Genomic DNA, 26,631 nt, shown 5'->3' with positions numbered 1-26,631 from the left:
CATGCATGCACACACACATACACAAGAGTAATCATGCATGCATGCACACATACTGCATACAAAGGCAAGGAAAATATTGCTTTGGGATGTTCTAGAAAGCTGATTCATTGTAAAATAATGAAGAGAAGTAGTCAGGCATGTGATATTTCAAAGTGCAAACACGAGCTGGGTGTGTGGCTCAGTAAGAGTGCTCACTGCAAGCATAAATGCCAGAGAGGGGCTGAGGTGGCCTAAGTTCTGTTCCCCAGGACCTATCTGTAACCCCAGTCCTGTGGGGAGCACCAAGCCACAGTTCAGTGTTTAGAGATCCCATCTCAAGGCAGTGTGTGAATGAGCAATAGAGGAAGGCGATCCAGTGTTCTCCTCTGGTCTCCACGTGGGCACACACATGCTCATCTGCATATCCCCATGCATAGGCCCCAAGACACAGCACACACACTCCACATGCGATGAAATATAATCATCTATTTCAGTACAGAATTCAGAGTGTTTTGTCATGCCATGGGGCCTTGTCTAGGTAGAATAATGCCCTGACCCCTAGAACCCAGAATGGACTTTCATCATTCAGTCTTAGATATCCAGCTGGGAGATTCTCCTGGGCTGTGCAGAGGGCCCAGTGTAGTCCCAGAGATTCTTTGAAAAGTTCAAGGGGGTCCTGGGAGATGGCTTAGCTGTTAACCACTTGCCTGTGAAGCCTGAGGACCCCGCCTCAAGACTCAATTCGCCAAGATCCACATTAGCCAGATGCACAAGTGGTTGCCCGCATCTAAAGTTTGTTTGCAGTGGCTGGAGGCCCTGGCATGCCCATTCTCTCTCTTCTCTTCTTTTCTCCCTCCCTCCTTCCCTCCCTCCCTCCCTCCCTCTTTCTCTGTCTGTCTATCGCTCTCAAACAAAAAGAAATTTGAAAAAAGGAAAGAAAAGAAAAGGCCAAGAGGAAGATGTGCACCACCATGCTTCCTTTATGAAGTGGTGGGGATCCTACCCAGGACCCAGGGAGTCGTGCTTGCTAAGCAAGCTTTCTGGCAACAGAGCTGTGTCTCTACCAAAGATCCAAACTCTTTCCCTTCAACACTATTTTTCTTAAAATTCTGTAGGGTATTGTATCTTAAATTTCCTTCTTATGTTTACTGACCACTTAGATATGTTGATAAGAGCATTGGATTCACTCATTCAATAAAAGAGATGAGTTTGCCGGGTGCCTGTTGAGCTTTGAGTCTGAAGCTCATCCGTAGACATCCTCACACTCTCCGTATTCCTAGTTAAGGGGGTTTACTTTTATATGATAAAATAAATGCCTTTCACCTATGGCTATAACTATAATGGGAACATAAATTCTTTCAGATTTCATGTGGCAGTATACTTAGTAAGCATTGATAGGGGAACTGGAGAGATGGGTCAGTGTTAAAGGCACTTGCTTGCAAAGCCTGATGGTCTGAGTTCTATCCCCCAGTACCCACGTAAAGCCAGATGCACAAAGTGGCACGTGCATCTGGAGTTCACTTGCAGTGGCAAGAGACTCTGGTGCACCTGTTCATTTACTCTCTTTGTAAATAAATAAATAAATTTTTAACAAAGAATTGGTAGTGTTGGGTGTCAGGGAAGTGGTCTCAGGGATCTGTCCCCATAAACTATAAAGTCTTGGCAGATTCTGTGCATATGTCAGTAAGAGATGTTTTTCATGAATTTAATCTACGAAGGTCATTGAAAGACTGACACTGTTGGCAAATCCAATTATTCGTTAGTAATAATGGCTTTTGTCAGTTACATTTCCCCAGGGGCAATAATTTTTTGGTGTAGTGGTTTGGTGAGCTAACATTTAGATGGTCCTCAGAAACCTGTATATGCCTTGCCTCCTAATGTTTCAAATTTCTCTAAAGTTTTAGTTGGATTAGCTCTAACATCCTTTAAAAATAAAGAAAAATCACTCGGTGGGGATAAACTAATCTACAGTTGTTAACAGTTTGTTAGAGAATATATTACACCCTTTTTGCCAAAAGGCATGTAACAACTGAAATAGTCTTTCATACCCGCATGTCCGGGTCTTGTTTTGCATAGCCCAGTAGTGATTGTCTATCCTGGCTGTGCCACTGGAGGACATCTGTGTGCCAGTAACTCCTGGGAATATTTTCTTCTAGTTCTTTCCTCTGGTTTTCATATGTCCATCTGTCTACTTAATTTCTCCATTTGGGTGTCTAGTAGACATCTTTATTTGGGGGGTGGGGCACTTTTTAAAAATGTTTTCCAGGTAGGATCTTACTAGCTCCGGCCAGTAGCTCTGGCTGATCTGGAACTCACTCTGCAGTTCAAGGCTGGCCTCACACTTACAGTGATCCTCCTACCTCTGCCTCCCCGAGGAGACGTTTTAATCTTCACATGACCACAATTACATTGCCAGTCTTCTTGTTCTTAAATCAGTCCCATTCTGGAGGTTTTGCCCTGTCCTCCTTTCAGTTGATGGTAGTTCCACCTTAGCTGCTCAGCCAGAAGAGCGGGGCAGATTAGTCTTTCTTTGACTCAAAGCTAGTCCATTGTCTGTACGATGCCATGTCCAGAGGCGCGCCAACACCCCTTTCCCCGGGATTGTCGTCCCTTCCTCTACCTTGACACGATAGGTGGGTGACTCTTAGCTAGCGTCCTCCCACCTTCATCTGCAGTGAACCCCCAGCCTCGCAGTCACCGTCAAGAGGCTCTGCACTGCGGCTTCCTGCTGTGCTCTGGCCGCTTGCTGCTTCTCTTTGCTTGATCTCAGCCACTCCGCGCTTCCTTGATCATTCCGCTCCCAGCCCAGACCTCCCTTCGGACCTGTGCCCTTGCTGTTTTTCTTTCCTTTGGCTGTTACCCTCACCTGTGTCCAGTTTTCCTTTACTCAGTCATCTCCCGTATTAGGTTCTTTACTTGAAGAAATACTGAACAAAAGTCACCTGAGGAAGGAATGGCTTATCTGGGCGCCCAATTTGAGGGTTCACACCTCCGTGGCGGGGCGGGGAGGGCATGGGGGCCGGGAGCAGGTGGCAGCTGCTCACTGTGCGTGCAGTCAGGAAGCCAGGAGTGGACCCAGCCACGGTCGTCACACGGGACCTGGTTCACCTAATCTAGAAACTCTTTCACAGACGTGCCCAGGTACTTGTTTCTAAATCCCGTCAAGTTGACAGTCAAGATTAGCCACTGTTTCTCCATCCACTGCCAACTTGACACCCACGCACATCACTTTCAGGTCTTAACCTTCTAATACTTGTCACCATCGGCTCATAACCATCTCATGATGCCACGTGCCCAGTCCTACTTCAGATGTCCCTGTGGTCTTTAATCAGCCCCAGCAGCATTCAGATGTGTAAGTGCGGAGTCTCTTATGTGATTCAGGCAAGCTCGTAACTGTGAGCCTCTGTACAATCAAAAAGCAAGTGGCATTCTTCCAGTATATAATGATAGGGAGGAAAAGAGGCTTAGCAAGGAAATATTGAGCACAGCAAAGCTAAAATTGAACAGGGCAAACACCAAATCCTGTACATGGGGGACTAGCGGAGGAACCGTCTGGGCTCCGGAGGGCTTGGGTGCCGCCTGCAGCACCCGTAGCCTGGCTCAGGCCAGTGCCACTGTGTGCCTGTGCCTTTCCGTGGTGGAGTTGCTGTGGTTCTTGCATCTCCACTGTGCTGGGCATTTCCTTAAGCCTGACCTTCACAGCTTTGTGTAGTGGCCTTGTGGTGCCTCCAGTGCCATACATTCCTGTCCTTGTAGGTTTTCGAGAACCATATGTGAGACTCCATGACCTCCTCAATCTTGGATCTTTCATGTCTGCAAAACTAGTGAAGTACCATGTGGACAATGCTGCAAGGTTTTTTATTTTTATTTTTATTTTTTGTTTTAATGAAACTCCTCAAAAACGTACATGCCATCCTTGCCCAGGGACCATGCTAGTCATCTGTGCATCATTCCAGTTTTAGTATTTTGTTGCTAAAGCAAGAACAGTGTTGTCAGGTTTGGCGTTGGCTTGACCTAAAGCCTAGGCCCTGGACCACTGTTGGACAGCTCCTGTGTGCCATCCGGGCTGGCTCCGGGGACGCCCTTCCCAGCTAGCTGTTTCTGAGCAGGGAACACCGTCGGTGGCATTCTCCGTGTGTATTTACTCTTGTGAAGGGAATTGACATTTTTTTCAGGATCGAGCCTTGACTTGGTGGGCTGTGACCAGAGGTGTGTAAGCTCTGTGAGGAGACATGGTGTTACAATCCCCTAGAACAGTATCTGGCATGGAGTAAGGTCTCAGTTAGCCTGTGTTCACGTCACTGAATCAGAGAGTCCAAGGGATTGCCATTAAGCACCACGCCCTGGATGGTTCTGTACTCAAAAACAACATAATGGGAAAGAGAGATTTGTGCCTGGCTAAAACAGTATTAGCTCTCTCTCACAAGGCTGAGGGTTGATGGGGAGGCTCCCCACCAGGAGGCATTCTTGCACATGGTCAAAGGGCAGCCGAGGCTGGCTTCATCCGAGGGCAGCTGCTTGCGCACAGTGGACATGTGCACTGTGGTGCATTTGGGGGCTGGTCAAGCATTTCTTCCTGCCAGTGGAGTTTCTGTTTGAATAGCCCAGGCTTCCTTACAGTAGTTTCCTTCCTGCATGGTCTCATACTTGGCAGGTAGATTCCCATAGAACAGGTGTTACAAGAAGCCTAGGTGACAGCTGTAAGGGTTGTCAGGGCCTGAAGAAGTCTCAAACCTGCTTCTCCAACTTTATACGGAAACACAGCGTGTCAGTACAGCAGGGAAGAAACGGCTAATCTCCCCTTGGAAGACCAGCTGCCACAAGGGAAGTCAGTTAATGAACTTACGGGACAGGTTGTCTTCTAGGCAGAAATTTGTGGAAAGCTACTAAGTGTCTTTAAACTTGAAAAGCACTGGAAAGGTCTTAACAGAATTTTACCTCACCTAATGTATTATTTAATACTTTAAGACTGTTAAATTTTTATTTTATAAAGTTTGTTTAAATTTTAGGTAAGATTATATGGTGAAGTTGCCTTAAGTGTGTCTTGACCTAAGCTTAAGACAAGTTATGGCCACACTTGAAACTCAGTTTCTTATCTATAATACGGATAAATAAACTTAGAAATACTACACTCTTCTGCCACATGGCATATTTGATTTAGAATGTTTGAGACACATTTTTATAAATAACAGTTGATCTAATCAATATTATGTTTTCATTCATTGAGGCTATAAGTTTATTCTTTAAATAAAAGTAGAAAAAAGTAATTGACAGATACAGGTTGTAACCATGGTGATTGGTTCATTCAAGGGTTTGGCCTTGAGTACATGTATTGAAAAATGCCGTAGAAACTTCCTGCCTGTTAATTATGTGTTGTTGTTTTGTTTGTAGCTTTTGAAACAGGGTCTCACTCTGTAGCCCAGGTGGGTCAGGAATGCTGGTGTGGCCCAGGCTGGCCTTAGTCTCTCTACGTTCCTGTCCGGCCTCCTCAATGCTGGAGTTACAGGGGTTTATCATCGTGCCCGCCTGGCCCTGTCAGCTAACGTTTTGATATCTACTCTCCTTAGATTTAAATGTGGTCGCTATTAGATGTAAATTGTACTTACTACAAATGGATGGATTATGTTACTTATCCGTTACATGATATAATTCATTCATTTATTTATTTGAACAGAAGGAGGAGGGAACAAAAGAGAGAGAGAGGAAGAGAGAGAATGGGTTTGCCAGGATCTCCTACCACTGCAGACAAACTCACTCTTATGTGCACTGTCCCTGTGGCTAATGTATGAAGATGCAAGCCATTTGCCATGCTTTCTTCTTGATAATGTTTTATTTTGTTTATTTGTTTATTTATTAGACAGAAAGGGGGAGGGAGAGAGAATGGTCATGCTAGGGCCTCTAGCCACTGCAAAAGAACTCCAGATAGATGTGCCGCCTTGTGCAACTGGCTTATGTGAGTATTGGGGATATTGAACCTGGGTCCTCAGGCTTTGCAGGCAAATGCCTTAACCACTGTACCATCTCTCCAGCCCCTGCCATGCTTTCTCTAGCATGATGGAACTTTCCCTCAAAACTGCAAGCCTGGAATAAACCCTGTTGGGGTGTTGTGGCCCAGCAATGTGGGGTAACTGCTACATAAACTCATGCCAGTTTCTTGGGAGGAAACTTATAAAAAGGCAGTGTTTAATTAACTTGACTTTGAATAGCTATAAGTAAAGATGTTCTGGATTCTTTTGAGACTGCTTTCCAGTTTTATACCAAAATTATGGTTCTGTTTGTACTAGCTCCAATCTGATTTCATTAAAGCCGCAGGGTAACAGATCTGCTGTCTGTTCATTTATCTGAGCAAGAAATATAACTACTTTCTGGGATTTAATTATTTTGTTTTTCTGTATTATTGCTGCCTACTTCCTTCACTGTGTGGCAGCTTCGAAGTCTTATTGAACTAAAAGTCTGATGATGTGGATTTCAACTCACTCTATTATGTCATATTTTGTCAGTGCATATCACTTGTCCATGTTCACATTTGGCTATTATAAGGACAAAATTTAATGAGAAAGTATTTTAAGAATAAAATCAAAACAGCATTTAAATACAAGGCATACAGTGAAGAAAACATTGTTATTGTCCATAATTTTGAAGAGATTGAAGATTCCCAAAAATCTTTAAATTGTAGTGAAACCCGTAGATGCCAGGGAGCTTCAGTTTTCAAAGATGGATGGCGTGATGGCTGTCCTCCTGCCTCATTCCTCTCATTTCTTTTGTAACTGGTGCTTTCCCTCCAGGTGAATGTCCTTACTTTCAACCCGGTGCACACACCTACCCTCAAATGATCTCTTCTCACCCCCCCCCCTCTCTCTCTGCCTTGAAAGGGTGCTACCATTAAGAAGAATGAGCAGACGGGGGCCATCGTGGTGGCCCGCATCATGAGAGGAGGAGCTGCAGATAGGAGCGGTGAGTAAACCCTCTCCCATGCTTGTTGAAGATGCACAAGCCATATTGTGTTTTGTAATGGTGCTAGGCAAGCACTCTATCACTGGGCTACATTCACAGCCTCTGAAGTTGTTGAATCAGTTTTGTTTTAATTTTAATTTTTTTTTATTTATTTGAGAGAGAGAGAGAGAGAGATGGGTATATGTGGGGGGAATGATGGGGTGCCAGGACTTTCAGCCACTGCTAACGAACTCCAGACACATGTGCCATCTTGAACGTCTGGCTTTTGTGGGGCTTGGGGAATTGAACTGGGGTCCTTGGTTTTGTAGGCAAGCACCTTAACCACTAAGCCATCTCCCTAGTCCTAATCAGCTTTAAATTGAGTCTCTATCAGTAATGCGCGTGTCTAGAGGCAGATCTGGATTCTGCCCTCGCGTCCTGCCAGCATTACTCTGTTGTGTTCTTGACTTTTTGCAAGAGCAGCACAGAATCTGCAGTCTGAGAGGTGTAAGTTCTCCTTTCTGAGAACTGAACCTATCAAGTGAACTGTTAGTACTTTAATGATGTAAGCAAAGTTTACATGTTCATATGTAAACATACTTTCTTTAATTTTTTTCATTTTATTTTTATTTATTTATTTGAGAGCGACAGACAGAGAGAGAAAGAGGCAAATAGAGAGAGAATGGGCTCACCAGGGCTTCCAGCCACTGAAACGAACTCCAGACGCGTGCGCCCCCTTGTGCATCTGGCTAATGTGGGTCCTGGGGGATCGAGCCTTGAACCGGGGTCCTTAGGCTTCACAAGCAAGCACTTAACCGCTAAGCCATCTCTCCAGCCCAACAGAGTTCCTTTTTGTAACATTCTTCATTTGCCATATTTTGTATTCATCAGGTCTTATTCATGTGGGTGATGAGCTTAGGGAAGTGAATGGGATACCAGTGGAAGACAAGAGACCTGAGGAAATAATCAAGATTTTGGTAAGGTGAAAATTGTACTAAGAACAAAATTATTTCAGTTTTTAGTCTTGATTTGAAACGTACAGGATTTGGAGTTAGTACTGTAGATTCAGATCTCAGTTTGTGTATTTAAAGATACCTTAGTTAAGGTTTCATTTTCAGAATGAATTTGCAGGCTACATTCAGTGTTTTAATATTCATGGCGGGCATCTGCAGTGTGGTGTCCTTACCTGTGTCCTGTCCTTAGTGCCATTCTGCTACTAGCTGTGAATCCTAGCAAGCAGTGACCGTATCTTAGATGGCAGAGGCAATCTGAAATGTGAATAAAATTGTCCTAGGTCTGGGTAGTGTTAATTTTCAAGTTTTGGGTGTAGGGATACAAAGGAGAGTGTCACTTTTATATCTGAAAATATAAGCCCACAGCCATTGAAAGATGCTTCAGTATCTTAACACAAATGTCTGCACACAGGAAGCTGTGTGGATGTGACTAAATGGCATTGTAGACACAAGTGGGTGGCGGGGGAGCCCAGTCCGTCCTGGACCGTAAACTGAGGGCAAGTTGTAGTTGGGCTGTCACACAGTTGGCAGCTATAGACAGCAGTTTGTTTCAAAAAGTTGTAAGAAAGGAGTTTAAACAAAATTCACATAAAGCCAGGTGTGAGGACTCACGCCGTTACTCCCAGCACTGGGGAGGCAGAGGTAGGAGGATCCCCGTGAGTTCCAGGCCACCCTGAGAAGACAGAGCAAATTCCAGGCCAGCCTGGGACGACAGAGCAAGTTCCCGGTCAGCCCAGGCTAGAGACGCTACCTCGACAAAACAAAAGTCTGCATAAACGTCTGGGATACAGCTGTTGTTTTAACGTGGTTTGTACATTACACAGTAGAGATACTCAAGTAGCACACAACCCTCCCAGCTTGGTATAATGTTTATATCTTCATTTATTACTTAAGAAAAGTAAATTTACAAAAGGGAGGGATTTTATAAGAATACATGGAAATAATGGTAAAGTATGTGACAAGATTGACAGGGAATTATTATTTAACAAGGAAAATCTTAGAGACGGACTTCATCCGTCCGTCCCCAGCCACTCCAAACATAATTATACCCTGAGCGCCTGCTCCTGTGATCTACGAGGGCCCTGAGCCGAGCCCTGCCACCCTCTGCCCTTGCCGGAAGACATTTAAATGGTGGGAAGGTGATGGGTGATGGGTGATGGGACTATTTTGTAAGTGATACTGGATTGAGCAATTCAGTTTTTTTTTTGTTGTTTTTTTTTTTTTTCAAGGTATGGTCTCACTCTAGCCCAGGCTGACCTGGGATTCACTGTGGAGTCTCAGGGTGGCCTCGAACTCATGGTGATCCTCCTACCTCTGCCTCCCCAGTGCTGGGATTAAAGGCATGCGCCACCACTCCGGGCTTGATAATTCAGTTCTTATAAAGTAAATATAGTCCCTATTTTGTACCACACAAAAATAAATTTACTACTGGATGAAATACTCAATTTACAAATGTCACAAAAAATGTAAAATAAAATGTACAGTTCTTACAGTTACGGGGTATGGAAAGACATTTTAACCTTGATTCAAATAGTAATATAACAGATGTACCTACAAAAATTCAAACTTTCTGTACAGGAAAAAAAATGTCATAAATAAATTTCAAAGATGAGTGAAGTTATAGGAAAATATTTGCAATGTGTCAGATGAAGAGCTAATATTTGCATTTATATTGAGACTATAAAATTAATGAGAAAAACATTGTAAAAGTCACCAGTGTTTATGTTCAGTTATAACAGAAAATATAGCCTATGAAAAACCTTGGATGTCTTGTGATTTAAGTTTCCTAGTACCCAGAGTTGGCCCAGAGTATATGAAAGTAGATCATGCTTATATGGTGATGGGATAAATTAGTAAAACTTTTTGGTATGTGCATTCAAAACTATCAATATTTCAAAAGCATATATCTTTTAAGTAAGAAATTTGATTTTTGGAAATTAAATTGGGAAATATCTTGGGCAATGGGTATAAAATACTTTATACACATGCGATCTCAAAGCAGAAAGAGGAGTATTGGTGACAGAAAAGGTTTAAGTGGGATCAGGGTCTGGGAGATGGGGTAAGGCCAACCTCAACTAAGTACGTAGAAAAAAAGCCTTGATGAAAGGTGCCGCTTTTAAGCTAATTAAAACATAAAACAAGTACTTTAAGACTCTTTGGTACCTCTCAAGATAGTCATTCATCCGTACGACAGGTCCCTGTGGGCCACTGCCGTCGGGGTGGGCCTCTGTGGTCGTGACTGCTCATGTGGGCTGGTTCTTAGTCAATGATGCTCTTAGAGACTGCCTCCCTTTGAGAAAATACCCCCAAACAGAAAAAAAATGGAAGTACGGAGATTTTATTTCCTCCCCATGTATACACTTTAGTATTGGGTTAAGTCTTAATATATTATTATTGTGATAAGCAATCATAATGCTAATTGCCATTTTAAAAATAAATCATGCCCTTTATATATTGTGTTAATTTTTGTTATCAAAACCCCATCTCACTGAAGTTGCTGTGTCTTGTTTGCTCTGCCCTCTGTCCAGCTGACTAAAGCTGAGTGTCATCGACCAGCTCAGCTCTCAGAGACCACAGCCTGGTGAACTGAAACTGGCCCTGAGAGCAACTTGCCTAGCTGTCAGCCCCTCCCCTAAGTGGTGCCTTCGTTAAGAAGCCTCTGTCCCCACCCTCCCCACCGCTGTCCTTCTCCATCTGCCTGGATACTGTTCCCTCTGCTTTTCTGCCTGCCTTTTTTCTCTTCTGTTTCTTTTAAATCAGTGCCATATAACTAGTGCTTTCTTATGGAGTTTAAAACGTAGCAGTAATAACAGAAAATAAATAATTATGTAAGTTGTGGCTACTATCAATGCTACAATGAGAGGCAAATAGAGAACAAGAGTATATTAAAAGAGCAACATCTCCTGGCTGGAGATCATCACAAAGATTGGTAGGTAGTGATATTGGTCATTTTAATTTGATTAGAAAAGACACTCTTTCTGTCTGTCTTTCTGTCTTCTAACAGATCTATCATAGTTGATATTTTACTCACTAACTAGAATAAAACTGACTTTGTTCTTTATTTTTCTGATGAGTGTGGCTACCCTGTATTTATAATCAGACCAAAGATGGTAGAGCATTGTATCTCAAAGCATGGATATCAGTACTTAATGTCACAGCCAAATCTTTGTACATGGTCTGTTTTAGTCATTTAATAATATTTAAAGCATTGCTCATAGTGTATTTCTATTTTTAAGTGACTTGACATGGACAGTAGTATATCCACTGATACCTTATAGGAAGTAGACATAGATTTAATAGTTAGTGGTCTTTAACTTGACACACTTTGAAGAGCTCTCAGATTACTGGAATTTCTACAAAAATAGTTTCCTCAGTTCGTTCTGTGAGTAGTAGACCCAAGCCTGTAAATTCTAGATGTATTTAGCTTTCTACCTGTTTTATCTATTTTTTCCTTGGCTCTAGTTTCCTAATGATTCTTTCTTTGATCTGATACCAGAGTCAGTCCCAGGGAGCAATTACATTTAAGATCATACCCAGCATCAAAGAGGAGACATCGTCTAAGGAAGGCAAGGTAATCACTGCTTAAGAATATTTTTGTGTTGGGTGAAGGGGGAGAAGTGATTGTTTTTCATTCTAATACATTTTGACTTTTTCACTAGAAGTTGTTTTAATATTCTTGGTTTTGAAAATTATGTAAATCTAAATTTAGCGAGAACATAGGCCACTTCACTTTTAGTCCTTATGCTTGTTCTTCAATGGCCCTTACTCTAGATGTTTATCAAAGCCCTTTTCGACTACAACCCTAATGAGGATAAGGCGATTCCATGTAAGGAAGCTGGGCTTTCTTTCAAAAGGGGAGATATTCTTCAAATTATGAGCCAAGATGATGCAACATGGTGGCAAGCAAGGCACGAAGGTGATGCCAACCTCCGAGCAGGCCTTATCCCCTCCAAGCACTTCCAGGAAAGGTGAGCCGCGGGCTTAGGAGACTGGCTGGTCTCCAAGCGACCTTTTGTTCTCTGCAAAATGGCATTTTAGCATAGTTGTGATAAAATGAACTTGAAAACTTTGCCTTTGGATCCATTATCCCTTGGGTCTGGATTTGGATTTCTGTTTTGTCTATGTATGAATAATGATGAAAAATAATACAAAAGCACCGGGTCATCTTACAGGTTTTGTTATGAAGCAAATGGAAAATGCCACATTCATAACGGATCTGTGCTGAGGGGAAGGTGCAAAACAGAACCGTTATTTCAGGGAAACTTGGAAAAGGAAACACAGGAATTTTTTCTTAATTGGAAGAAATTTCATTCTGTTTCTTCTCTAACTTTGGAGTTACTTAAGACGTTTATTGTTTTGGTGCTATGTGAACTTGGAGCCTGTGCTAAAAGTTGATTTTCATCTCTTCCCTCAGGAGATTGGCTCTGAGACCACCAGAAATACCAGTTCAGCCCCTGAAACTTTCCAACAGGAAATCATGTAAGTTTGTTAATACAAATCCTGATAACCAAATTCTGCTGGCTGTTTTTAAGCTGTTAAAGCAGGTATCAGGGAAGATGGGGTTGCATTCTCCAGAGATAGCCTTTGAATCACCATTTCTCAAGAACCAAGCACTTAAGAAAGTCACAGCCCAAATAGTAATGTGAATCTTTTGAAGAGCAAAAAAGGTGATAGGAGTCGTCTTTTAGTGGACCTTTTCACAGTCTGCGACAGTTACTTGTAACCACAACTCTGATGTCCATTGAAGGATTTAGTAAATGCAACCTGGAGTACAGCTCCGCAGGTTGCGGTAAGGAGGGGCCCTGGGGTACAGAAGCATTTGTATCTAAGAACAGCTGTACATCCTCATTCCTTTCTGTGTACAAATTGAGCTTGAAATTGTCCCCAGACTAAACTGAAAGGAGATGAAAGAAGGAAAAGGACTGTACAGAGTTACTGGCGACCAGTGTGTGGACTTAGGGGTCTTTCTTTTCCTTCTGTCAGCTGTATTTCCCGCATTTCACCCTCTCGGGCCGGCATCACATAAGCTCCATCACCTCAAATGTGTCACGGCTCTGGGCATTTTAAGAGTAAAGAAAAAAAAAGAGCTCTGTGTTTTCAGCAATACCAAGTATATAGTAAGCAGTGAAGAGAACAAATAAATGACTTTGGCATTTTAGTGTTGTTGCCTTTCTCACGTCTCCTGTTATTCCTGTGAGGGTGTAGAAGCAGGTAGCTCGGGAGCCCTGAGGTAGGAGCGCCGGACGGCAGACGGGCCTCGCAGCAAGCGGGCGCTCAGGCGTACGGCATGCCGAAGGCTGCTTGTTCTTGCTGCATTGAAGGCTGGGCGGGGAAGCTCACGTGCCGTAACACAGCTGGCAGCGAAAGACGCCACAAGGCCTCAGCTTGCGTGTTGCGTTGATTCTAAGTAGGGGACTACTTATTTGCAACTCCAGCTGTGAAGACCTTGTGACATCCACCTGACTTGGCCTTTGTGGGGTGGGGGAGACAGTGGATGGGTATTTGCAACGTTCTAATATATTTGGTACCTGTGAGATAAAAAATATCACTGAGGGCTGGAGAGATGGCTTAGCGGTTAAGGCACATGCCTGCGGAGCCTAAGGGCCCAGGTTCAATTCTCCAGGTCCCATGTAAGCATGTGTCTGGAGTTCGTTTGCAGTGCCTGCAGGCCCTGGTGTGCCCATTCCCACTCTCTTTATCTCTCTCTCTCCCTCTCTCTGTCTCAAATAAATAAAGATGAATGTTTTAAAAAAATCACTGAAAAGTGGGGAAAATAGGATGATTTTAATTACATTACATTAATAATGCATACTCAACTTTGGTTTTTTTAAATTTTTATTTATTTTAGTTTTTATCTACTAGTTGTGGGGGCATCCCATATGCAAGCACCCTTTTCTGTATCTGGCTTTATGTGGGTGCTGAGGGATTGAACCCAGGCTATCATGCTTTGCAAACAAGTGCCTTAACCACTTAGCTGTCTCTCCACACTCAACTTTGAATTATACTGAACCATATTACTTGATAGAGTTATGAATTTCCATTTATTTAAGATTTTAATAAGTGCATATGTTTCTTCATCAAACTATCGAAAATGGATAGTTTTTTTTAAATAGCTCTCAAACTAGGCTTGACAGAGAGGGCTGTGAGACTGAGAGGGGGGTCTGCATGCACCTTAATTGTAATGGGGGCTTTTTATCCATTGGTTTGCATAATTTTGTTTCGCATTAATACTTAAATGTTTAGATTTAGGAAATGCTTAGTCCAAGTTTTATCTTTACAATATATCATTTCTGAATGCCATTCAGAAATGCTGAGGGTGGACAGGGCAGTGGTAGCTGGCTTGCCTGGCATGCACACCAGGCTTCCAGCCTCAGCTCCACTCCACGCCCCCCCAAAAAAAAAACAAGAAAGAAAAGTAAATCTCTTGGTCCTTCTTCCTCTACACTTTCTCCCATTTTATTTATTTCAACACTTTCCCTGTCTCTTCTGGTTTTTTATTTTGTTATTATTATTTTTTTTTTTTTTTGAGGTAGGGTCTCCCTGTAGCTCAGGCTGATCTGGAGTTTACTCTCTAGTCTCAGGGTGGCTCAAACTCACAGAGATCCTTCTACCTCTGCCTCCTGTGTGCTGGGATTAATTGCACCGCCACACCTGGCTTTATTTTGTTAATTTTTCAGACAAAGACTCACTGTGTAGCCCTGGCTGGCTTTATCCTCAAGATCCTTCTGTTTTAGCTTTTTCCAAGCTGAGATGATAGGTGAGAACCACCATTTCTGACTTTCCCTCTTTTTTAAAACTTAATTTTTATTCACCAAGAGATGTAGTATTTTTGTGCATATAGATATGATTTGTTTTCAAATAAATTTGGCCAAGATTATCCAAGTAAGTTATCACATATAGTCAACTTGTTCAGAGAGATAGTAGATATCTGTGAAAATTGTAGGAAGCTATTGTCTTTATTCTCAAAGAATTGACCTTCAACTTAAAATTTAATGACTGTCACCTCACACTTAAAGGGTACGCATATGCCATTGTGTTGGCTGTCTTCTTGCGTCATGGCATCTGGGAATGCTTGAAGCTCTTCAGCAGTGCTTCTTTCCATGTGGCTGTATTTTGAAAGGACTCCCTGACTCTCAGCATTGAGTTATAATCCTATGATTTTACTTCTTGATCCATAGTTTGTTATAATAATTGGAGAATTAATGGAAGATGATTCTGAAACGATAGTTGTTCAGTTAATGTGGAAGGTAAAAAGGAATGGCAAATTCTAGTCATCTTGACATAAATGTTTGTGCTAGAACGCCAAGGTAGATGAGCCAGATATCTTCGTAATGATGGCATCTCCAGGCAAACTTTGAGTAAATGTTGGAGCTGTTCATCCTTCATGCTTGGTTGTAATTTCCCCTTAGCAATCTTTGAATATCTAATGCAAGAAGAAATAGGGGTCTTAAACAAAATCATTCTTATTAAAATTAAACATTCCTAAAAAATTAAAACATAAAGTGTAATAAGAAGATTTTCTGGGACTGGAGAGATGTCTCATTGGTTAAAGGTGCTTGCTTGCAAAGCCAGATGACCGAGATTCAACTTCCCAGTACCCATGTAAAGCCACTCTCTGTATCTGACTGTTCTCCCTCTCTCTCTCTCTCCCCCCCTCCTCTTTCCCCCCTGCCAAGGCAATTAAATAAGATAAAGGAAATTTTCTTAGATGGTTTATACAGGATTTGTTCCTTCTTCCTTCTGTGTTTTGGAGTCATTGTGTATGCAACAACAACAAAATAATGTAATGGAAAAATTCCCATCTCCCATCTAAGGATAGTAGATCTGTATTGGTAACAGAAGAGCAGGCCTAAACTGTGATAGACTGCTTGATATAAATTCCTTTGGGATTATTGCATAAAAGGGGCAGCTCAGTTGTTCTGGAAATGGGTAAGAGCATCTCAAGTAGCATGTAGAAATAGTTGTTCATGATAGAAACTTAGATTGCATTTCATGTGTTGATGATTACTTTGCTTTTGTAGCTCCGTTGCCTGTGTAAGCATATTAGTTAACTTTTCTCCACTTCCCGCCCTTGCTTGCGCTGGGAAGGAGACCCAGGACCTTGTGCATGCTCGGCAAGGGCTCCACTCCTCAGCTGCATCCCTGGAGCCTTAACATTTAAGAAGTAGAAATTTCTTTGTTTGAAATGTTGTTTGTTCCTTTTCTATTGACATATAAACATGTGAGCTAAGAATGTCTTCCTAAATGTAGAAAAATTAGTTTAACTTCAGTGGGATATAATATGTATTTAAATTAAGTACTTACGACCTTCAGAAAGGGTAGAAAAAAACTTTTCACATAAACATACTTTACACTAGAATATCCAAATACACAGTTTTTATTTTCAAAGCTTAATTTCTTTCTTTTTTTTTTAAATTTTATTTATTTATTTATTTGAGAACAACAGACACAGAGAGAAAGACAGATAGAGGGAGAGAGAGAGAATGGGTGCGCCAGGGCTTCCAGCCTCTGCAAACGAACTCCAGATGAGTGTGCCCCCTTGTGCATCTGGCTAATGTGGGACCTGGGGAATCGAGCCTCAAACCGGGGTCCTTAGGCTTCACAGGCAAGCGCTTAACCACTAGGCCATCTCTCCAGCCCTTAATTTCTTTTTTTAATTGTCAAAGTAGGAGCACCAGACCATTTGTAATACAACAGACCAAAATATATTAACTAATTTAAAAATATTTTATTTATTTGAGAGAGAGACACACACAGAGAGAATGGGCAGTCCAGGGCTTCTAGCCACTGCAAACGAACTCCAGACACCTGTGCCATTGTGTGCATCTGGCTTACTTGTGTTCTGGGGAGTTGAACCTGGGTCCTTAGGCTTCACAAACAAAGGCCTTAACTGCTAAGCCAGCCCTCATTAAGGTTTTCATGAAATAGTGCTTGTAAAATTTTTATTACAAGAGAAATAACAATGTAAAACATTTGGCATTTTAAGCCTTAAAACATAAAACAATAAACATGTTCCATTTGTTTTAATCCATTATGATAATTTGACATGTGGAAGAAAAAAAAGTACTTAACTATAAACAAAAGGCGCCCACTCAGACAAGGTGTGACCTGGATCATTCAAGCCCTGTAGGGATTGACGATCACAATATCCAACTGAAGAATGTTAACCCTGAGTAACAGAATGAGTTCTGTAATCATGGCACCAACATTTCAGAAGGTCGCTGTACTGAGTACTTTTCTCATTGGTGCAACAAAATACCTGGACCAAACAAACTTAAGGATGAAAGGGTTCATTTTAGCTCATGGTTTGAAGGATATAGTCCATCGTGGTGGGAAAGACATGGCCGCAAGAGCGGGAAGCAGCTGGTCCCAGAGCATCCATGGTCAGAAGAGAGGAGTGCTTGAGCTCAGCTGCTTTCTACTTTTCACAGTTTAAGGTCCAAGGCTGTGGTAGTGGTGCCACCCACAGTTAGGGTGGGTTTTCCTACCTCACTTCACCTTATGGAGAAAATCCCCAAACAGAGATATCTAGAAGTTTGTCTCTTAGTGATTGCAGATCCAGTCAAGTTCAGAAGATGACCCATGACAGCCACACCCTCTGCATATGGTTGTAGTGGTTTTTGAAGTGGAGTTCACACCTCCTTACTGTTACCTTCAGTCTGGTTAGGGTTTTCACACACAATCCATTCATAAACAAGCGGATTGCTGATGTTAAAGTAGCCTTGTTTGTTTAAAACTTTGTCAAACATTTTTTTAATGTTGGTAGGATTTCTTGTGAACATAAACACATGGAGTTTTTTTTTTTTAAAAAAAAAAAAACCAGAAGAATTTTTTCCTGTGTGTTTGTTAGCTTTCCATCACCTTAACACATACCTGACTAAGGAAAAGAGGTTTACTTTGGCTCAGAGTTTTTTGTTTTGTTTTTCATTTATTTAGTTTTTATTATTGACAACTTCCATAATTACATGCAATAAACCATGATGATTCCCTCCCCTCATTTTCCCCTTCACAGCTCCACTCTCCATCATGTCCTCCCTCTTTAAATCAGGCATTCTTTTATTTTGGTGTCATCATCTTTTCCACCTGTTTGTTTTACTTGGTTTGCTTTTAGAGGCAGGGTCTCACTCTAGCCCAGGCTGATGTGAAATTCACTATGTAGGCTCAATGCGGCCTTGAACTCTCAGCGATCATCCTACCTCAGCCTCCCGAGTGCTGGGATTAAAGGCGTGTGCCACCACGCCCGGCTTTTTCCTCCTATTATGATGGTCTTGTGTAGGTAGTGCCAGGCACTGTGAGGTCATGGATATCCAGGCCATTTTGTGTCTGGAAGAGTGTATTGTAAGGAGCCCTACCCTGTCTTTGGCTCTTACATTCTTCCCCACCTCTTCCACAATGGACCCTGAGTCTTCGAAGGTGTGATAGAGATGTTTCAGTGATGGGCACTCCTTTCTCACATCTTCTCAGCACTATGGTGCATTTTGATTCAGCCCAGAGGTCACCACCATTTGAAAAGTTGAGAAGCTTTGTGAGGGCAGTGTAAATAAATATATGGGTATGAACATGAAGAGAAGTGCTTACCGGGCAGTTTGGTGAGCATAACGTATGCATTTAGCCAGACACCAGCAGGTGTTTCACCCCCGAGGGCTCATGACTTCCCCCGTCATCGGTTTTCAGTACGGCCGCGAACTCCCTCCCGTGCAGCAGGCCTGCGGTCCAGTTAGAGAACAGCTGGTTCCCCTCACAGACGAGCCACTGCTGCACCACCGGCTCCCGCAGCCTGGCCGGCCGGATTCCCGGCTTGCACTTGTCTATCCTCCACTCTTCTCTCTCACGCGTGCGGCTGCGTGCAGCATAGTTTTGTTTTCCAGCTTTTCCTCAGCTGGTCTACATGAAAGACGTCTTCTGCTCATCTCTAGCAAGAATTTTCAGTGACCTTACAATGACCCATGGTTTTAGAGATCTCTGCCTGTTATCTGTGACAAGGAGCAGGTCATGGTAGAACAGAACTTCAGATTTCATAGCTAGGACATCAAAGAGATAGGAAGAGGAAAGTGCCATGGCTTCTTGATCGCCTTCAAGGACATATCCCGAGACAAGAAGACCTCCTACTGGGCTGCTTCTTAAAGCTTCCACACTTGCCACAGCTTTGCATTGTGGGCCTTTAGATGTCATTCCAGATCCAAACTATAGCACCTAATCCTTAGGTACACTGCTGGAAGATTCCAAAGGTTAGGGTTGTGTGGAAAGATGTGCTAGTGAATTAAGCTGTAACTTTTGTATTTAATTGTACTATTGCTGATTCATTGAACTGTGCTCTTTGCATATCTAATGTCTGAAACCATTTTAGTTTGATGGGTCATAAAACCGTGTCATCTCTTGGATATTGTCTTGCATGTAAGAAAGTTGGTTAACAGCAGTCTGGTCTGTGGCCATTGCAGACTTTCAAAGAAGTGCATGAGGAGGAGGCTAAACCATCATCTCGGAAAGCACCTATCACCTTGCCCATGTCTACACCAGGTAGACCGGCCAGCAGAATGGGGGTTTGCTGCTCCTGTGCAGTGCGGAGCTCATCTCTAGTCCGGTCTCTTCAAACAACATGTTTATTTCTTCACATCCTTTCTCGCCTGTCCTCGGTGGTTGTACAACTTCTCTGTCCTGTTCTCAGGTGTTTGAAGCTGGTAGACCATGGACTCTTGCTAATGTTGGACCCAGACCTTTCCCAGGTCCCTGCTAGGTCAAGGCACTAGGGTTGTTGGAACTGCAGAGAAAGGATGAGAGGGAGAAGCGTCGAGTGGTATGCGGAGTAGACAATAATAAATACAAAGATGTGCATTTTTTGTGCTTTTCATATTTTCTAGCCCAAAGCAAAATCACAAACTGATTTTGCTATGATAATCCTTGTAAGCTCTTTAATGAGTGTTTTCTTATTTGTAAAATGGAGATAAAATAGTCTTGTCCTCATAGAGTTGGTAGAGAATTCAAAACCTTGCCCCAGTTTTGTTCTGGGATCAACTCTTTGCATACTTTTCAAACTAAGGGAGACTTTCTTTGCTTTTCATACTGGACACCCATTAAGCACAAACCTGCTATCAGATATATGTCTCTGATTCTATGATGTTAAAAAGTAGTTCCCTTCAGCCTCCTTAAGAATTATATGGAGAAATAATCTTTGTGAATGTATGTGGCATATTCATAACTGATTATCGGGTGTGAAATGCACATATATCTAATAGTGATTAAAGTGTCCATTTTGTGGGATTGTTGGCTTCTTTAGTTTTTTCTTGCTTCTCTAATATGGTTTTAATCATCTCTACCATGATACTAAATCTGTAGCCTAGCAATGTTCATTGTATCTCATTATCATCAAAGGTCTATACCATGCTCAAAAATTTGCCTTATAGAAGGACATAAGCTTTCACACTGGTGGCTTTCTTGTTTGATTGGTTCTTTGGAGTTGAATGTTGCTCTGTAGCCACAGCCCGGCCCTCACTGTGTAGCTCACACTGGCTTTAAACTCACAGCAACCTTTCTGCCTATGTTTCCCAAGTGCTAGATTACAGGTGTCCTCTGCCATCCTAGCACAGAGATTGATCGTGGCCAATTTGCATGATTCCATTGTGCCTCATTTGACTAATCTCATCACATAGTTTATTCTTTGTTTTCTGGTTAATTTGTCTTAGATGAATGTAACATTTCAGAGCTGCTAAGAAATATACCTAAGTACAGGGATATCTGGGTAGCTTGTAACATGAGCCTGAGAAATGATGCTGTACTAACCATAGTTGCTAATTACTGGTCAAGTAGAACCAACACATTTGAAGACCTGTGGGTATTTGAAAAGTAAAAATACAGTAGTAGTCACTTTCCCTGAAGCATCTGGCTGTCATTCTGCAGATTGCAGAAGTAAGGGGATAGAGAGCTGAAATCTTGCCTGTTTATTGTATATAGCCATGTTTTGAAATAATGTTCTACCCTGACTCAAAGCCAGATTTTGCTTTGAAATATGTTGCCAGTACTTTTTCCATTCTCTAGTGTAGGTCAGTCTTCTAGTTAGACTTAAGGTTTGAAGTGCTATCCTGTTAGTAATTTAAGTCTTGTTTTAAGATTTAAAAAAATAATGAATTTCCTCTAAAATATTCAAAATAAGGCTGGGTGTGGTGATCCATGCCTACAATCCCAGAACTCAGGAGTAAAAGGCAGGAGGACCTCTGTAATTTCAAGGTTAGCTTGGGCTACATAGTGAGTTTTACGACTCCATAGCAAGAGCCTGTTTAAAACAAACAAAAATATTTTTTAATTAAATGAAAAAGTTGGATATAAAACAGCCATATAATTTTTGAGCATATATGCACAAGAATCAAAGTCGACTGTGTAGAGACCCCTGCACACCATGCCTCTCACAGCACCGTTCACAGTAGCCAAGTTACAGATTCAGCCCACGTGCCCCCAGTAGATGAATGAGTGGCTAAAGAAAATATGGCATATGGACACAAAGAGTGTTCCGTGGCCACAATAATAAAGGAATAATATTGAAATTATATCATTTGCAGGAGAGTGGCTAAAGCTGGAGTTTACCACGTTAAATGAGATAATCCAGTTCCACCAAAACTAATACTGTATGTTTTCTCTCCTTTCCACACAGGAGAGTCCACACAGCAGTGGTGTGGAGGAAGCGTATGAAACCAAAGGGGAAATATGAGAAAAGTGGGTGGGAAAGCTGAAGAGGGTTAAGCAGAACTAACAGAGAGATGAAGACGATCAAAGTATATTCTGTGCATGTCTGGAGATGTCATACTGAAACCCCTTTGCGCAATTGATTTTTCCTGTTAACAGAAAGGAAGGAGAAACGGGAAGGGAGGGGAGGAGAAGGGAGGGGAGGGAAGGGAAGGGAAGAAAGGAAGGAAAGAAAAAGAAGGGAAGGAAGGAAAGAGGAGAAAAGGGAAGGAAGGAGGGAAAGGGAGGAAAGGAAGGAAGGGTGTAAGGGAGGAAAAAAGGAAGGGAAGGGAAGGAAGAAAGGGAGGGAGGGAGGGAGGAAAGGAAGGGAAGGAATCATGATGCTACATGCCTGTAACCCCAGCACTTGGGAAACAGAGGCAGGAGAATTGCTGCAAGTTTAAGGCCAGTCTGGTCTACCTGTGAACTCCAGCCAGTTAGGGCTACATAATTAAATACTTTTCATCAAATAATATAGGCAGAATGATGATCAGTGGTTCAGCTTAATTGATTTGATATGCAAAATAACTGACTATTGTCAGAATATTATTGAACTTACAGAATATTTAGACATTTTAAGAACAAAATTTGTTTCTAAAATCTTTTACATTTTATTCCGTGAAATTTCAATGTTTTGAACAGATTGATTTTTCAAACCAAACCAATCTATTCAACAGAATTCTGATATTCAAGGTACAATGTTGATTCATTTTGTTTATTTTTTCTCTGTTATTGCTAACTATTAGCTATATGTTTTTATTGTGTATATTCTATATAGATCTAGATTGCAATGCAGTCCAAAATTCTACTTTCTTATTGACTAATAATTTTGAAATATTTAAAACACATTTGTCTTTTTCCCCTTTGCTTTTTCTAAGATGAGGAAAAGGTTCAGTGTGGTAGGTAGATTTCAATTTTTTTTCTTGGATTTTCATTTTTGATTGTACTTTATGTCTGTCTAACTATCTCCTTTCTCATTTTCTTTGTGCTTCTCAGAGGAACTTAAAGGTACACGTATAAAAGTTTCCCTGCGTAGTCGAATGATTTCATTTAGTGAGCAGTAGTGTAGGATTAAATTGAATACATCAAGCAGTTTTGTGACAGGGAACTTTGTTCTACATCCAAACTTCCATCACATTCCAGTACCAGAAATTATTGTTGGACTTTGTTTTGGAAAGAAATACACTTTTTTCTTTATGCAAAAGAAACCCTAACTGTAATGTCAGCAAATACATTATACTTGCATCTTTGCCAGTCATTTTAAATAAAGGTAAATGAAAAAGAGAGAGAGAGAGAGAGAACTATCCACATACGTCAGCAGGCTTTTTTTGTGGTGCTGAGGATGGAACCTGGGGTCTCACTCATTCATTCATGATAGGCAAGAGCTCTCCTGCCAAACTAACCCCCCCTCCCCCGGCAGCTATTGGATTTCTGCAGTTTGTGCTATTCCAGAAGTGCATTAATGTGTAGAGGCTAAAAATAACAAGTACTCCCCTACTGCTTAAGCTTTTAAGTTATACCTACTCCTAAATACTTTCCGAAATAATAACAGTAATTTTTGAAAATGTTTTATTCTTGTTAACAAACAAAATGGAAGGAGAAATACTCTTTTATTCTTTCCCTGTGTGGAATCACTACCTGTAGACAGAAAGGATGTATTTTATTCACCTTCTTGACAAATCCAGTGAGCCAAAATAAATGCTGTGTTTTCCATATTATCAAAAGGCCTGCTTTACAAAAGTTCATTTATTTTGGGAGTCAAGTGCTATTATTATTTTCTTTATTGAAACTGCATCAAGGAACCCCTGATGAAGATTTGAAAAAGAAAATCCCACCCTGCATGCTGTTTGCAAATATTAAACTTATATGTAGAACATGCTGTTTTATGTTAAGCCTTGCGCTGTGAGGCTGCTTGTGCTGTGCTTTCCGTGACCATTGCAGAGCTTGCCTCTCACGTGGGCGGCTGGCCTTCTAACCACTCTGCTCTGTTTCTGGCCTTTGTTCTGCATGCTTTTACCTCCACCAGAGGATGCGGAGCACCCTGCTAACAACAGCAGCACCTATATAGGTGAGCAATTAGTCATGAAAGAGATCGTTTTTTCTTTTCTGTTGCTTTCTTTAAAATCATTATTTCATCTTGAATTTGCATGTTTGTGTGAGCACGCTGTGATGGTGTCAGCGGTGGTGTGAAGGCTCAGGGGCTGGGCCTCATGCTGTAATCATTCTCAGGAAGCTTCCAGAGTTATGTCAATTATTTATCACCATTATTTTTTAAGAGAATGCTAAAATACCATGTTGGTGCTGGTTATTTTACTCATTCAACTGTATTTTTTTAATTATTTCACTCACTGGAAATAATTCAAAGTTTGAATAAATTTTTCCTCTTAAATGATTTGGTTATATTTTCTTATGATTGTTATTTCCATATCCCCATAGGTCACCATTGACTGAATAATCTCACCTAGAGTTAAATGTTATGACTAACCCTCTAATCCATATTGGACGAGATTTCACAAACAAAAGCAAAGATATCAAGAGATCATTAAAGGCATCAAAATTGTCTTCCTACATCTTTCCCACCCTTGTCACACTGACAAGTTCAGTGTGTAGGAGTGTGAAGGAGTAGTGTGGAAACACAATTGAAGCATCAACACTTGACGCCTGTTACTATCGACACCCTTGTGCGTGGTGATTTTATCCCAGTTTCTGAAGAAGTGCACCAGATAGCAGTGTGGTGTTCTGTGTATGTTTACTAGGTCTCCAGTGCCCTGAGGTTGCTATGTTATACCCATTGACAGAAATTAGTCTTAAGGCCTGAGAAGTTTATAGTATTCAACGAAGAATCCGAAGATAATGAATAATGCCTTCTGGATGAAACCCTGCATCTATATAAATGCAGCATCTTCTAGCATGCTGCCCTCTGGGTATATTCATTTATAAAACAAACCGCAAAGAGCAGAAATATGGACTATACCCATTTCTGATGTTTAAGAGCTCACGTTATCAGATGGCCAAATTTCCTATCATGTGCATGTCACCCGATCTTAGAGAAAGATCTGAGAGAGATTTGTGTGCTAAGAGAATTCTTTCTTCATCGCAGAGCCGCGCAGTGTGCTGGGGCTCTGTGCCAACGCCCGCTTTCCACTGCGGGAGTCTTTGCTGCTCCTACGGCAAGCGCTTCTGTTCGCGGCTCGGGGTCAGCCCTGTGGGGTGCAGGCACTCAGCTTGGTGGCTCCTTGCAGCCCGTGGCTAGGCTGTGCTCTGGCTGGTTGCGGAGTGTGTGGCCAGATGAATCCCTTCTTTCCTGGAGTCCTTCTCCCCTAGGGAACTGCCCGTGTGGAGAGCTCAGCCTGACAGTGCTGTTGATTCTTTTGTTTTGCTTTTGGGTGATTATGTTTGTATGTACGATGTCCTGGTGTGTATTCCTGTTCCTTTGTGTGCGTGCACACGTGTGCTTGTGTATGGGTAGGCAGAAGTCTGTGTCAGATGTTTTCCTTCAGAGCTTCCCACCGTGTTCCTGAGGGACAGTCTCATGCAGAACCTAGAGTTCACAGGTTCCCCTAACTAGCTAGCCAGGAGCCCTGGGGATTCAAACATAGGTTCACGTGCTTGTGCAGAAAGCACTCGGACGCAGGGAACCATCTCTTTAACCCTAAGCGTGCCGGTGACCAAAACAGTGCATGTGCGAGAGCAGACTGCCCGAGCTCGGGTGCAGGGAGATGCGCCCAGATGCATCTTACCCTGTAAAGCGGACAGCGGTGCCCGCTCTCCCCGCCTGCTGGGCTGCGCCCGAGACTCGTCTGTGAAGACATGCAGAAGTGAACGGTGCTGCGGCGCAGAGGGAGGGCCTCTTAGCGGGCGTGGGGGCGCGTCTACTCAGTCCCGGGAGGTGACAGTAAACCTGTGTCAAGCTCAGGTGCAGTTACACTCAGTGTACAATTACATCCAGAAGACAATGTATCTGTTTCTGTTGGCATTTGGGAGTTTTGCAGAATGAATCAGTAGTCAGAACTACTAGTCAAGGCCCAGAAGCAGAGGGGGATCAGCGACGTGGACTTCCTTAGAGAGCACACGGGGCAGAGAGCTGTGATCAATGCAGGTAGAGCTAACTTGGAGCACAGTTGGTAACTGCAGAACAGGCTTCCTGGAAGCCACGTTGCCAGGTGTCAGGATTCGAGTTGGCAGGGAAAGACAGCAGCTGCGTTCAGGGCAGCTTTCTCGTCGGGAATAGGGTTACTTTCAGGTAGACCGATGATGATCGAATGCAGCCCACTGGAGACTAGGTGAGAGAGAACTAAGGACGCGGGACGCATTAAGTGAAAGAGTCAGGGCCTGGTTGCTGAAGTACAGTATGCAAATATCTCATGAGCTGGAAAAGTTATTTCTTTGGCAATGTTAGAGGGCTTTGTGTCGCCAAGACACCATTTTGTCCACACAATTGCAGACAAAAACAGGAGATCATGTTGTAAGATGGGAACATCGTGAATCGTATAAGAATCCCTTATTACTTGTGGCTCAGACTCTCTGCAGGCTATATTTAAACAAAAATACAATTTTTGTCAAACCCACAGGTTGAGAAATTTTTTTTACGGTTTTCTAGCTCCTTTGATAAATCAAAAGATTTAACCAGACTATGGAGAGCTATTACATGCTCCCTTGGGAGTAAGGGTTGAGTCACTAAATTAGATTGTAAACTGTAGAGTGAGATTATAATCTATTAATGTAATATGTCCTATGTAATCTGTTAGATTATAAACTGGTTAACAGTACGGGAGGACCACTAAATTTCATAATCCATTAGATGGTAGTAAATGTTGAAAAGAAAATGGAGTGATGAAGGAGCTTTGACATTTAAATGGGATGGTTGAAGATGGCCTCCCCCAGACAAGGAGCACTGTGGAAAATGAGCACTCCAAATAGTGGGGTAAGCATGGTTAAAGACCTTGAGAGGACACCACACATATCTACTCCTAATAAAATACCACAAAATGAT

General features: G+C 42.1%; 1 protein-coding gene and 1 non-coding gene across 2 annotated transcripts in view; one reads left to right on the top strand and one right to left on the bottom strand.

Moving 5' to 3' along the window:
• Mpp7 (MAGUK p55 scaffold protein 7) overlaps window positions 1–26,631 on the top strand; it is a 213,308-nt gene that overhangs the window by 136,371 nt on the left and 50,306 nt on the right. Inside the window, exons 7-11 of the mRNA XM_045151043.1 lie at window positions 6,852–6,933; window positions 7,804–7,889; window positions 11,422–11,496; window positions 11,697–11,893; window positions 12,340–12,404. Of these exons, the coding sequence (XP_045006978.1) occupies window positions 6,852–6,933; window positions 7,804–7,889; window positions 11,422–11,496; window positions 11,697–11,893; window positions 12,340–12,404 (505 nt within the window). The remainder of the gene's footprint in view (window positions 1–6,851; window positions 6,934–7,803; window positions 7,890–11,421; window positions 11,497–11,696; window positions 11,894–12,339; window positions 12,405–26,631) is intronic.
• On the bottom strand, window positions 3,859–3,962 carry LOC123461233. Its single transcript, XR_006637527.1, has one exon. It is a non-coding gene; the product is annotated as a U6 spliceosomal RNA (small nuclear RNA).

This window comes from Jaculus jaculus, chromosome 5, assembly GCF_020740685.1.
Source record: "Jaculus jaculus isolate mJacJac1 chromosome 5, mJacJac1.mat.Y.cur, whole genome shotgun sequence".
Classification (NCBI taxonomy): domain Eukaryota; kingdom Metazoa; phylum Chordata; class Mammalia; order Rodentia; family Dipodidae; genus Jaculus; species Jaculus jaculus.
This window is presented reverse-complemented; position numbering and strand designations above follow the sequence as displayed.